This window comes from Tyto alba, unplaced genomic scaffold, assembly GCF_018691265.1.
Source record: "Tyto alba isolate M040663 unplaced genomic scaffold, T.alba_DEE_v4.0 Super-Scaffold_26, whole genome shotgun sequence".
Taxonomy (NCBI): domain Eukaryota; kingdom Metazoa; phylum Chordata; class Aves; order Strigiformes; family Tytonidae; genus Tyto; species Tyto alba.
In genome coordinates this window covers 16,489,561-16,504,379 of record NW_024881300.1, presented here as the reverse complement: position 1 = coordinate 16,504,379, position 14,819 = coordinate 16,489,561, and the positions used below count along the sequence as shown (strand labels likewise).

The 14,819-nt window shown below is 41.2% G+C and overlaps 1 protein-coding gene across 1 annotated transcript in view; it reads right to left on the bottom strand.

The window, feature by feature from the left end:
* VAT1L (vesicle amine transport 1 like) overlaps window positions 1-8,261 on the bottom strand; it is a 62,957-nt gene extending 54,696 nt beyond the window's left edge. The window contains exons 1-2 of the mRNA XM_032990664.2: window positions 7,871-8,261; window positions 1,335-1,464 (exon numbers count right to left, since the gene is read on the bottom strand). Of these exons, the coding sequence (XP_032846555.2) occupies window positions 1,335-1,464; window positions 7,871-8,100 (360 nt within the window). The 5' untranslated portion in view covers window positions 8,101-8,261. The remainder of the gene's footprint in view (window positions 1-1,334; window positions 1,465-7,870) is intronic.
* Window positions 8,262-14,819: the final 6,558 nt, after the last annotated feature.

Sequence of the window (14,819 nt, the reverse complement as noted above, 5' to 3'; positions counted from 1 at the left end):
AAAGATGTAACTTTAACAGAGACCCAGTATATTCAGTCAGGTGCAATGTTATTCAAACAAGCACCATATGCTGTAGCCTCATGATGCCCTTCAAAAATAGCAAGAATTTTTAAACTGTGAATGCAGATCTAGAGCAGAGACTTTCTATACTCTTTTCATAAGATATGCTTCGATATGGAGTATAACTATAAGACACAGATACTAGAGCAGAACAACTGAATCAGTGGAGTTTTTCAAACAGCAAAGTTACTGTTCAGTTATTGTTCGTCACAAAAAACATTGGAAGATTATGACTTGTTTCAAGGCAGAGATGAGGCAGGAGGGGGAAGGCAAAGAAATGTCTTAAGAAGAGCTCATCATTGAGACCCTACTAGAACTGGCCATTATCTTCACTCAACTGAGTGAAAATTTCTCACTCAACTGAGAAATTTTTGCTTTTCTAGAAGGGCTGTAAAATGTTACCTTTAAATAAAAATATTTTAGGTAATTGCATTCTTAATTTCAAGATACAATAAGAATTCAGAAAACACAATTACTTGATGACATAACTGACTCGTCAAATAACTAAGATAGGATTGACGTGCATTAACTCAGCTTTTATTTCAAAATTTTTCTACTTAGGAAATAAAGTACAAGATTGAAAGGAATACAGATGTTTAACATCAATAATGGAATAGGAAGTAGGACAGAATGCTGTTTATATGTAATAAGATATACCAAAGAGTACATAATGCCAAACAGTTATGAAAGCTTTATTATATATATTAACTATTTGTCAGTTATCGCTATTCTGTTAATTGAAATAGATCCTTTTCCCAAGTGATGAGAATAAGTCATGTACCTAGAATCAGGGTCCTAATTTTGGCTGCGTCTGATGAATGCACATGGTTGTAAGCTGCAATGCTTATTGTAGATGGGGGTCTCGTTAACTCAAACTCAGAAGTTGGAACTAGAATCAGTAGCACAATGGCTTTGAGAAAGAGAGCAACAATGATAGCAAACATGGCCAAGAAAAGAGACTTAACGAGTTAACTCAATTTCTTTTACTTTCTTAAAGCACATCAGTCATGCTTTCCAGTTCCTATTTAGCCATCAGGATATGAACATGGCATGAGTGACTTTTCAGGAAGGATCTGAAGGAGATGACAGTGGTGGCTTTAGAAACTAATTCAAGAGGTCATTCTCATGCTTGGGAAGCAGCAAGAAAAAAATTGCCCTTTCAGATCTCAACAGGGTGGTGAAGGCTGCTGTTGCGGGCAGACCAGAAGGAATTAGGGACAACATACTCAGTGACCTGGTGATTAGTCTCACTCTGAAAATAAAGAAAATGTTACCTCAAATCCTTTCACGTTATCTCCAAGAGCTTCTACAATTCCAGAGCATTCAAATCCAGGAACAAGTGGTGTCTTGGGAGGGTTGTCGATATTCCCCTGTCGCACCATCAAATCAATAAAGTTCAAACCACTGTAAAACACAGGAAAAAAATAAAATCAAGACTATTACCATACATAAAAGCAGAGGGGGAAAACTTAACCTGAGTGATGGGAAAGCCAGCAAACCTCAGGGCAGCATTAAAAAGCTGGGCTCCACAGCATATGAGGACCCAGCAGACATTCACATTCTTCATGGGTGGAACAGACAGACTTTATACCGTGCTGTATGGGCCTCGGGCAGGAGAGTACACATGCAAGGCAACCACATCTGTCATTACCCCAAAGCTTACAAGACTGTTTAGGAGTCACACACAGAAATTCACAGAGGGCATTTAAAATTGAATACAGTGAAACTTTATGATTTCTATGAACGCATTACTAGCTGGCAAGTAAACCCAGTTCCATTTAAGAAGAAAACCCCAAACCTCACACATTATAGATGTTTTGGCCCAAGAGCAACCTGATGTAACTGTCCTAATCTCTGATGTGTCTCCAGGACTGAATGTTGAGTTCATCCCGGGCAGGAGTCCAAACTTTGACATGAACTTATTAAGTATCAGATATGCTGTTGTTTTAAAACTGTCCCTCCTGGATCATTTTTGTACAGTTTTGCAAAGGTTATTTAGGTCTTTGGAGCCCTCAGGGTTGCTTCTCAGAAAAACTACAGGTCTTCCCCTGTAGCCTCAGTTTTGCAAAAAATCTTGAAGCATCTTTGCTTTGTTTTTCATACGCTATCCAATTTTATTAAGTAAAATTCTATGGTTTTCCAGACAGCTACAAAAATAACAACTAAAACAGGCACCGTTTATGTACTATGTGCATATACTGATTACTGGCACAAATGTCATGCATAGTTAAAACTTCTAAAACTCTTAACAAGCTAAAATATGCTCCAACATTAATCCATTGTTCTAAACACAGCCCTGTATTTACTGTTAGCCAAAACTGCTGCATACTAACTCCCCCGACTCTATGAAGCTATGCACACAGCCAGTCCTACTCATGCATATGATACCAGCAACTGCTTGGATACATAAAATTACAGATGCACACAAGTATTTATAAGATGGAGCTTTAGTCAGATACTAATCAAGACACAAACAGACTGAACAGACCCAACAAACAAAAAGAAAGAGTAGACACACAGTATAAGCATGAAGACAGCATTCATGAGATGTAGGTCACTGGTGGGAGGGAGGAGTGGAATGGGACATTCTATCAAATGTAAATATTTGTAACTGGGGTAGAGGGTTTAAGAGCAACCTAATCCCATGAATTTTAGCTCCATAAAAGGAAGACTATAGATTAGTTTTTAAAAACATGACTTTGACAATCTAGATTAACAAACTCAGGAAAAAAATTAAAAACAAAAAAAAACCAAACCAAACCAAAAAACTCAACATGCTCATACACAAAGCTCATAGCATTAACCATATGGAAGGTTAGGAGGGGTTTGGAACAATTAAATTGGCAGCTTTAAAATTATTTTGGAAAGGTCACTTCTTATCCAGTGACTATCTTACATAGCCACTGTAATGTTGATAATGAAAGAGAAATTCCAAATAACAAAATGCCTGTAAGGCAGTCATCATATTGGGGTGGGGGTGTGTGTGAAGAACCAAAACAAAAACAAAACCACCATTAAACCAAAAACCTCACAACATATACATGGTGGCAACCACTGACTATGTACATAAACTTCAGTCATGATTTTTTGAATACATTCTTCTACACTGTGAGCATTTTATGAAAAGTTAACTTTTCCTACATTCTTGCAAGAAAGGGCAGCCACAGGCAGCACTGTGATGTGGAAACCTGTGTAGGAACATGCACCATGATGTTATAACAAGCAGGCAACAAGCAGACAGATGGATATGGCAAAGACTATAGCTGTTTGATAATGACATATGATTACAAATACATTATTGCAGCTCTTTCTAGAAACATTTATTCTTACAAAATAACTTGTCAGACAATTTTTGAAAGGGCAGATATTCAGTTTTGCATCTAACTACATAATACCAGCAATTCAGTTCTGTTCTAGTTCCATTTCTCTTCCATCTTTATCCTCAATAAAAAGCAGCAATATTAAATAAGAGTTCATCTCTATTACAATGAATTTATAAGACCTGATACCAGAACAGGTGTGATAAGGAAAGAAAAAACACTACACAAGGTATGTAATACCCAAGTTGCATGTTTTTATAATTTTAATTTAGCTGGAACATGGAGTGTTGATCAGCATTTCTAACCATTCTAGTTAGTTTCCAGAATTTCTTCTGCACTTACTTCATCTTTAATCTCCTATATGTCTACGTGTTGTCATGTCCCTGTTATTCTCATACATGCATTTATTTCCATTCTTCTCCACTTTCAAGTAAGGACAGAAGTAGGTTATTTTACCTGCCAAATTTGAACAAGACTCATCAACACCAGTATACCTGAAAGCACAATTACATTGTATGGTAAAAGCAGCACTTTTTTTTTCTTTTGATTAACCTGGCAGGCCCAAAGATGACTGACTAGTTCAGTAACTACCTCCAAGACACCCCGCCTTATCAAAGCCTTCATTAAGATTCAACCTACAGCAGACAAGAAAAGGGATATTTGGCTGCGCAGAACATCGCAAGAAAATATGTCTCATTATGAGCAATCGTTTTAGAGAATAAGCACAATTTATTTCTTGTATCAGTACAAACCAGCATAGCCTGCTCTGGTGTGCAGCCAGAGAAACCGACTCCTGACCTTTAAGTAAGGGCATGTGCAGAGGGAGAAGTGTAAATGCAAAGTGATCCAGGGACAAAAAGTGCACAGTTTCTTGCAGTTGTGTGGTTTTAATCCTAAAGCAAGAGCTGGACACAAATGAAGACAGCGAATGATATGAATTGCCAAGATCAGTATGTTGACACAAGGGTTCTGCAAGAGCCTTTCTATGGAAGAGCAGGGATGTTGGTGTGAAGTGCAGAGGCAGAATTACCTGTGCATCTCTAAAGGCAGAGTCAGCATGGAGGTGTCTTTGAATCTGACTTTTTAAGTCTGCAATGCTCTGCCTTAACACCAGTTTTGAGTATTATTTTATATACGTGTGGTTTAGCTTTGCTGCATTTTTTTTTTTAAGAGTGGAAAGTCCTGTGGATAGAAAGCTGTATTCTAAACTTCTCCCACCACCAGACCAGCAACAGTCAACTTGGTTCTCCTTGCTTTGTCCTATTCACTTGAGGATGCCCAGTACTTTCCATTGCAAAATACCAGACCACCCTTCACACTTTGGTTTGGAAAGGTGCTGCTTTTGAGTTGTCTTTCTTATTTCACTGTAAGACTCCACTGAAATTAATTACTGAAGTTAATGAAATATAACAGAGCAAATAAGAGGACCACTGAGTTTTACATTCTTAAAATCCTTCCTCCTACCCCTGGCCAGCAACTTGTCTGACAATCTTTAAAAAAGTAAAGTGCAAAGGTTTAAAATTATCAGATCTCATGCTTTTTATCCAGAAACACCCACAACGTATGAACAAGACTGCCTTTAAGAACAAAACTGATACACTGTCTGCTACTCTGCTATACTTAGGATTTCTTTTATTTGCTACCAATTTTTTTAAAGTGCTGTTATCTTACAGTCACAGAGTCAGAACGGTCACTCCTGCCTCATTCCTCATGACGCACATGTATAGCGGCACAAGGAAGAAATAATTCTAACAGAATAAAAATAAAGAAAGGTAATTACAGGATACTATTCCTTCTTCACACATCCGATCCGAAATACTACTCTGGTCAGTTCTAGCTACTAGTCTAATCTTTTAAACAGCATGTATACTAGTGTTCTGCAGACTACAAATTACAATACAAACAAATACAGCAATTTCAACTGCTTCGTCATTATCAATCAAAAATTATTTCAGGAAATATGCAGAAGCTGTGACTCAGCTTGGACATCGATGGCTGTTCCATTTCTTAGTCACTGAATGAGGCTAACACATGACTCATCTCAGCTGACACATTTTCAATTGGATCATTGATATTCCAGACCTTCAAAAGAATTATTCATCTGGTTTAGAGCTAATAGCAACATATTCTCCATCTCCTCCATCTACAGTACCATACTACAAAACGTATAGCTACTATTTAACTGATGTATACATATGATTCAACTGGTTTCATCCACCAGTGAATGCAGAGACCACATAGAACTTTCACTTTTTACTGATACATGCTATTTATCATGCATGCACACATTCTTATTAAAATAAGTCATCTATAATAATGGTCAACTGCAAAACTGATTCAACCAAAAACATTATTTGTCATCAGTAAGTCTTACTAGAGCAGCCCATCTTTGGCATGTTCAGCACCACATGCATTAGCACGTGCATACTACACTGGGCAAAGCCAACAGACGTTTTTCTCAGTCTCTCAGACTAGACCGCAAGTCCATCATCATCCTGATCAATCTTCTGTATTTACAGACTTGGGTCAAAAGGATTGGCAAATTGATTTTGCCTTGTTTGGAAGCACACTTTGGTGACCTGATCACATTTCAGCCCTGGCCATTTCCAGCCAAGAGTGACAAGCAGACACTACACAGCATGCATGTTCCTCCAGCATGAGGGGAAGATTCCAAAACACACACAGTATTGTGCAACCGGGCAGTAACTGTGAAGCAGTTGAGCAGGTCTACTGATGTCAAGCAGCAAGCATGCAACTCAGACAGCTCACTAGTGATAATGCAACCCTGGAAAGCAACTGCAGTTGGAACAGAGCTGAACAATTCTATTTTACAACCAACTCTTCTTTTGCAGGTAACTTGCTATTTGTAATACACACACATCTACTGCTTTGATGAAAGTGAAATTCATACAGGTCCTGGAAAGTGCTGTACACCCCTCAGGCATTTAAAGGAATATGTCCACATGCTCAGAACATTTTAAGTTTTGCATGTTAACTTTCTTTAATGGCTGAAAAAACTCAGAAAACAACACAGCCTATTCTCAAATAGGATTACAGCCCTGCTTGATAGCAAAATGAGCTCCTCAACAGCTACTACTTCTGATATTCATTTCTTATATTCACCTAGCATGGCATTTCTTCCATTTACCAATGATGGTAGTGGAGGGGAAAAAAAAAAAAAAAAAAAACAAAACAAAGAAATACATGAGAAGGCCAAAGATCTCAGCCCTTCGTTTATTAGTCCTCATTCAGATTGATGGATATCACCATTTTTCATGGGCAACACCTTTGGAGGAGGGGGAGAGGAGGAAATCCTCACACAGGTCACAAACTTTATGATCCCCATTAAATACAGGATGGAAAGCCCAGTGTCTGAACAGACATTCAGCTACATTCATCTACTGGGATATTCCAAGATCTGAGGCACATCCACTGGATACATTGTTCAAAACAAGCTCACTGCACCATACCAGTATAATTTTAAATGCAAGTTACTCCTAAAATAAACAACTTGGCCTTCACCTTGGAATTTATCTTCTGGAAGCACCATGTTTTCACACGGTAGAAGAGGACAACAAAAGATACATCCCTGCCCAGGCAAAATTAATTTGGTCTTCAGTAAACATCAAGTCGTGTGATAAGATCCTAATGTTGCTTCTGTCACTTAAAAAAATAATCCTGTTTTCATGAAGGAACATGTGTACTGGGAACCAGCTATCTAGGAAGAACAGTCTCTCCAACTGTCTGGGAAAAAAAATTAGCCTTCTAGGAAAGCTCGTTTCAGCATGCTACCAGATTGCTAGCCACTTGTCAACTGGGCACAGGAATTAAACACTGTTAAGTTATCCTCAGCTCCAGCTACGCTGTCACACCAGCTCTGAAGAAATACAATGATGACTGAAGTAAGTGATTCCCAGGAGAAAAATAACGGCGAGTAGGAGAAGGGGAAGAGGCAGGTGCTGAGCAACACACACAAGCTGGCATCCACGTTTCTCAGAAAGAAAGCAACAAAACCCTTGAACACAGTTGGCCATTTTTTTTTTTCCTCTCACTTCTCCCTGCTAGTATCGTGAAAATCAATGACTTCTTTTTAAAATTATTCTTTTTTCCCTTCATAGCTGCTGCCGACAGCACACAATCCCCCCGCGTTCCCCCACGCTCCCCTGGTACCAACCGACGCGGAGCCGGGCGCCGGCCCCGCCGCGGGGAGCAGCGGGCGGCAGCGGGGCAGGAAGCGGCTGCGGAGAGCGGGGTCCCCGCCGGGGGGAAGAAGCCACAAGTGAGGGAAGTTACTGCAACACCCGCCCGCCCCGGGCTCGCACCCGCACCCCGGCGGCCTCCGCCCGCCGCGCCCGGCCCCCCCCTGCGCCCGGGCAGAGGCGGCTGGCGCACCGCGGGGGTGCGTGGGGGACCACCCTACACCCACCCACGGGGCTGCGGCCCCTCAGCCGCCCCCAGAGGGAAGGAGAAGGCGAGAGGCGATACTGGACCAGGCTTTGACGCGGATCTTCAGCTCCCCCTCCTGCGGCTCCGGCATGGCTTTCTTGGACACGCGGAGCTTGTTGAGACCGCCGAAGGCGGACAGCACCACGGCTCTCATCTCCTTGGTGTCCCCAGCCCGCAGGCTGCCGGCGGCGCTGCCCTCGGCGGCTTCCTTGCCGCCCTCCTTCTCGATCATCTGCTCCGTCTCCTCCGCTCGCTGCGCTCCCTCCTTGGCCATGGCGGGGGCTGCCACCGGCTGCTGCTGTGCGAGGCGCGGTGCCGCCGCCTGGAATGGCCGCGGGCGCGGAGCGGCGCGGGGCGGCGCGGCGCGGAGCGGTCCAGCCCGCCCGCCGCAATGCACCGACTAGCTGCGCAGCGCCATCCGCCGCCCCGCCGCGGCGGGGGGCGGCCGCTCCGCCGGCCTGAGGGCAGTGCCGAAACCCGCACCCCTGGGCGAGGGGGGGCTGCCGAGGCCGGCGGCGGCTCGCCCGCCCCAACGGGGACAGCCTGGCCCCTCGCCTCGCCGGCCGGGCCCGCCAGCGGGAGCCGAGTACCCGAGCCGCAGGTAGGAGCCGGCGGCAGCCCTCGCCCACCGAGCAGCGGGCCGCTGCTGGAGGTGCTACCGCACCCTGGCGAGGCCAGGCCGGAAAACACCCCCCGACACCTCCGGCTCAGTCCTGGGCGCAGCCCGAAGTCCCCAAGGAGCTCGGTGTGCAAGCTGGGGCTGGCTCGGAGGTTCTCTTGTCAGACTGGCCTCCCTGCGACACCCTCACCCCTCCCGTGCCACGCACCTAATGTCATCATGGCTTAAATCTCCCCGTACGGTGTCCAGGCCTTGGCCATTGCTGGGGAACGGGGTGTGCAGAGTCGTTCCTTACCCGTTCCTTGTCCTGGTGCTGTTCTCAGGGTGAATGCTCATAGCGTTGACAAAATCACCCAGGCGAGCAGTTGCCTCATGACTGACACACACACACACACTTGTAAACGAGACCTAAGCTTAGAACTCCGCTGTAATGAACATTTAAGCCTTTACACAACAGGTCTCTTCCTGGCGATTGTTGCCAGTGTTTGCTGGTTTCTGCAGGGAGCTTAATCCTCTAATGCGAGCACTGGGTGTGCTGTAAGACATCTGCCAGCTGGAGCTTCCTGGGACTGGCCTGGCCTGGCCTGGGGGCCCTGACAAGGCTCAGGCATCAGGCACCCAGCTCGGTGTTAATAAGGGGGGTGCCCAGAGCCCCACCTCTGACAGCTGAAGGTGGATTTGGAGGGATCACTGCTTGTCGTTTCATGGGTGTCCGAATTTTGTCTGTTGAGTTCAGAATTAGGTGCCTGCATCAGTTTGCTGATGGCCCCTCAGTCTGACTAAATCCAGTTCTTACACACCTAAAATTAAGCATGTATTTACGGAGTTTCAAAGTTCATTGCAGCATGCTAGGTGAACAGCGAGCGTTCCTGCAGACCTCTTTGTGGACACAGTTCTTCCATCAGTCCCCTTGCAGCAACTGAGCTCTGAAGAACTTTCAGGACCTTTCCAACTTGTGGTAGGGTTTATCATCATCATCTCTTTGGGCTGTGGATTTCTTGCAGTCTGAGTTCATCAATATTTCTTAATTTCACAATATGCACTTATTTCATCTCGGGTTATGTATTCAGTGTATTGTATTTAGAGGAAGCAAAAAAACTTGGAAATGCCTTAGCTATAATGAGTAATGGGGTAAAACATTTTCATTCACATTAACAGACAAAGTGAGCTAGTGGAGGAACGGATAGAGTTTTCATATTTCTTCTTAGTACATAACACTTTTGGTTTTTTTTTTTTCTGTCTAGGCTGTAAAAAGCTTGCAGACAAAGTACTTTTTAAAGCCCATTTCTGAGAATTTGTCATCTAAGCCTGTCATAAATGAAGCAGTAAACAAATACATGTTAGGAGCAAAGGAGAAGGAGTACTAGCCACAGGGAAGCTTCACTAGCTTCACTGTCTCAAGAAGTTCAAACAGATTTTATCAGAAGTGAAGTCTGATGCCTCAAACGCCCCTTACATTGTCCTTAAGATATGCTTTGGACAAAGATTCAAAACCAGCTCATTAACACCACTGAGAATATTTTGTGTGACATATTAAAGTGCTACCATCTAAAAGCTTGTGGAGGGATCGAACTATTTTAAAGGTCAGGAAGCTTTTTTCCTCCCTTGCTCCCCTGGTAATAGCATGAATATTCCCTTCCTGCTCCCTGTACTTGGCTAATTCAGCTCTGTAATAGGGAATGCAAAGTTCTGTCACTTTAGATCTGGCCATTTGAATGCATGACCAGGCGGGCAGCATCTGAATAAAGAATAACATGCATTTGACTCCAAATGACTCACTCAGCTGGCATCTTATTACAGTTCTAACTCAAATGAATGGTAAAGTGCAAAATGACTGGGGAAAGTAAAGCAGATAGGATATGTCAACTGAGTGGCATCCGAAATAATGAAGAGGCCATGGGGCAGCTCACTCGCATCACTCCAGCAGTCTAAAACATCCGAAGAAGTGACTCTGGACCTTTAGACTGTATTTGTTTTGCATTGGTTTGTCTGCTACTGTAGTCCTGGTTTATGCTGGGGGGATTTTCCTGATTGACCCTACCCATAATGATTTAAAACTCTTTCTATTCCTCCTTGGTCCTGAATCAAAAGTAATCTATCCTAAGTGATTTAACCATGTACTGTTTGCAAGTCATAATGGTTGAAGGGTGGACATTCTGTAGAAACATAATGTCTTGCTTGTGGTAGAACCAGTACCCGCACACATCAGTTGTGGCAACTGAGGTAACATGTAGCAGATATTTTTACATAATCCCAATTCCATTATTTTGATTTAATTCGTAACCACTGCTTTAAGAGTATTAGATGAGGCAGTGAAGAAGCTTACACTGAGAGGTAAAAGTAGGATTTGTTCTGACAGTTGACTGTAAATTTAACCGCTCTAGAAATAGGGAGGTGAGATGGCCATTCATATCACTTAAGACTTCAGTAAAAACATTCTAGTGGTGGCTTTTCATTGACTTCAGGGGCTGGTGGATGAAACCTGTGAAAGTGAAAATACAGAACTCAATTTGATGGGTGTAGTCAAGTAGTGACAATATTAATGAACATGCTGTGAGAACCTGAACAAAAGGAATTGAGAGTTCTTTGGTCACCATCTTTATCTGCTGGTCGAGTTGGTAATATCTATTTTTTTCAATAGTGATTTTTACAATGCTGTGCAGGAAAGAAGGGAAATGGAAGAGTGTACTTGCGGGTAAGTGCTAGCAGGTACAGTCAACATCTCTTCCCAATTCAGATCATTTATTTTCAGAAAATAATCATCTGTTCGGCAAAAGAACCTATGTATGACTATATCAGGAACGAAACAGTCTTGTTCACAGACATTGTTTTGAGGGTTCATGCCTGAATTTCATGGAGGGGTGCAGCCATTCGGGTTAAATCTAATTCCAGTATTACCGTACTTTTGGAGTAAGATAGCTGAAGACACCAAGGTTGTTATTGGAAACACAGGTCACATGGAAGGTCAATCAAAAACTAAAGTAGGTGAGTTAAATGTAAGGTTTGATTCTGTGTGGAGATGAAAAAAAGAAAAAAAAAACCCAAACCAAGCCAAACAACCCTTGAACCTTTGTGGAAAAGAACTATCCTATATTAGATACTTATTTTGTACTTTGTATCAGGTGTTTTTGGAAGAAAAACAGTGAGGTTTCTGTTCAAGAAGGATCTGATGTCATTGTATCAGTTTCTCTTCTTAGCAGGAACAACATTAAGACCCCGAACAATAGCTAATCACTTTGCTCAAGGAAAGTAATACAAAAATGGCAAAACCAAACCCTCAGTATGAATGGATAATACTGCATTTTTTATCTCAGTAATATTCTCTGGGGTATAAATCACATTTTGTCTTAGAGAATAAAGTATTAAAAATATTTTATGCTAAATGCTGTGTTTTTCTAATAGTTACAAATTACATTAATAAAATCATATTGATATATGTTCTGGCTGCTGTAATGTATAAACAGGGCAGCTTGTAATACATTGGGTTCCAAAACATTGTTTTCTTTACAGTCTACTGATACAAAATTCTCTTTAGTGCAGGGACAGAAAACAAATCCTCAGGACTCTCTTAACTTTTCAATATTATTCAACATCTTCTCCCTACTGTTTTGTGTGCTACAAAACATTCATATTGCTTGACAGAAGATGCATCTTATGTATTATGTCTTGAGAGCATATTCGGAATACCCATTTCAGCTGTTATAACCTATAGTCTACAACATCTCTTATCAATAGGAAAATGGCTTTAGTGACTTTTCCCCCCGTAGCCATGCGTAGAATGTATTAACAAAGCAAGACATTTCCAAAGGAATCTCTAAGAGTATAGGTTGCTAGATTTATTTGTTAGGGATTTTTAAAAACAAAGGAGACCTCTATTTCCTAAGGTTAATTCACATTGAGATTTTATTTTATTTTATTTTATCTTAGCCAGGGGCTTTCTTTTACTGGTGGAGCTATGTATGAATCATAAAAGCAATGAAGCAATTCTCTGTTTATAGTTACATGAAAAGAACTGTACGTTTTCCTTCAATAGACAGAAGCAGTTCAAAGCTCCTCAATATCATCAGGAGTAATGAAAATGTGTTGTGTTTTAAAGTAAAGAGGAAAAGAAATCAAAGCATTCACACAGGATTCAGCAAGGCCAATATATGCCAATGTGACTTATCCTGTTGACTGCTCAGTTATTGTATTCCTTCATTACTTTACCATTTGTCTTGTATGGAAATTGTGCTCAGATAATTCAGTCATGGGTACGATAGAAATTAAATAAGTGGATCACATTGTTCTTGATCAAGAATAATACAATTTAAGAAAATGTAAGTGGATTATGAAATCTTTACATCATGGTGATGATAGTCGTGAATAAACATGGACAGACCAAAATAAATGCTTTTAACAAAGCTTCACCTATATATTTATTTTTAGAGCCATACTATTCATTTGTTTGGCTAACTGAATACATGTTATAATGAAAAAAATCCTCTTCAGTATCTTTGCCTACTGTCTGTACATTCTAACATTTCTGTTGTGTTTTCTGAAAGCTCTGAGCATTTTTTACACCAAGAGAAAATACTATTATATTATTTTTGATAGTAAAATTTAAGCTGTATGTTTCATTTTTGGACTCAACTCTGAGAAATTAAGAAAAAACGCTCAGAAAACAATTACAGAAATAGATAGCAAATCACAATCAGCAAAGTTACAGAAGATGAGTACATTAGTACTGTCATTGCTTAAAAATGTCAGTCAAGACAAGCAGACTGGCTGTACTGTCCTGACTCCAACATTTCTATGACTTGCTTCCCTCTTTGTAAAGCTGAGGTCAGTCGTGTTTACATCATATGAATTATAACTAGTAATACACACTTACAGTTCACTTGTGCTAAGTACCCCTAGACTTCTTTAGGATATTACTATGCCATCCCCGAATTCCAACAGATTCAAGACATTATTCACACCTTGTTCTTTAAGGTAATTCATAGCAAAAGTAAAAAATCATTGCACATGTTAAGTCCTCTGTTGAAAGTACTGTGTTCAGTAACTGGACTGTTATATATCTGGGGATACACACAGTGCCTTATGTACTTATTCATTCTGTGTGGCTCCAAGCATTGAGAAAGACTAATCCCACTTGGCATTTTGACTCAATTTGGTCTCTGTAATTATAGATCCAGAGTAACTTGTTAGAAGCTTGTGAGAAAATGTCTCTGAACTTTACAACAGAGCTGAAGTGTACAGAAGAATTAGAATTCAACAAATACCGAGAATAAGTTTGAAAAGCATATCCAGTTGTTACACTGGATGTATCCAGTTATTATACTGGTTATATCCAGTTGTTATCCACTGTTACAATACAGTGCACAATATCATCAGGAAAATCTGTCTGTGAATGTTATCTTCCAGGTTGATTACATCGAATAATGCACTGTAGTTTTGATCAAAGTTAGCTTCTACAAATTACCAACCTATCTTAACTTTTTGTGGCTCTCATTTTTTTCTTGTTAAGTATTTATATGTATAATCCAGGTGGCTCTTGATTATGCTCAAGGAAACAAAAGTGAGCTTTTAGGTTTACTACATTGAGCTCTGTTTTGCATATTTCTGAAGTTGCAGTCCAAGAGCATGTGACATAAAGGTTGTTGCTCTGGAAGCAGTGATGATTCTATCTTGAACTTAAACTTGAAGGCATCATAGTAATTTACAGCGCTTGTGGGAGCTCTGTCACAGAACGGAATTTCCCTAGGCTTTACAATACAAAGAACTGTCCTTTTCCCCACAACTCTTGATGCAGCACAACCACTCTGGTTGTGCCCTCTGTGATGGGCTTTTTGAGGAAAAGAACAGCATGCTCTTTAGCATAATTGTGTTTTCTATGGGGTGTTTTATCATGGTCTATTAATGGTCTCTTTTCCTCAGTTCCATATCTAGTTACAGCTTTCTAACTCATTGATTTTAATAAACCGAATGTGCCACTGTATTCTCTTCTATTCCCCCTCCAGAGGCAAAAAAAATGCCCATAATAAAAACCATAAATGCCATCTTATTAGGAGATTGGTTTACTCTGAGCACTCTTAAGATGCTAATGGAACTGTTCATTACAAAACTGCTAGGTTAGATCTCACTTGGGCTGGCAGAAACAGGGATTTTCACTGAATAAAATCATATGAGTTTGCAGGCAAGGTTTAGAACCTGTATTATTTTTTTCTGGGATGGAGTTAATTTTCTTCACAGCAGCTCATATGATGCTATGTTTTGGATTTGTGACTATAACAGTGCTGATTACACAGCAGTGTTTTTGCTGTTGCTGAGCGGTGCTTACAGAGCACCAAGGCCACCTCTGTTTCTCACGCTGGCCCAGCAGCAACTAGGCTGGG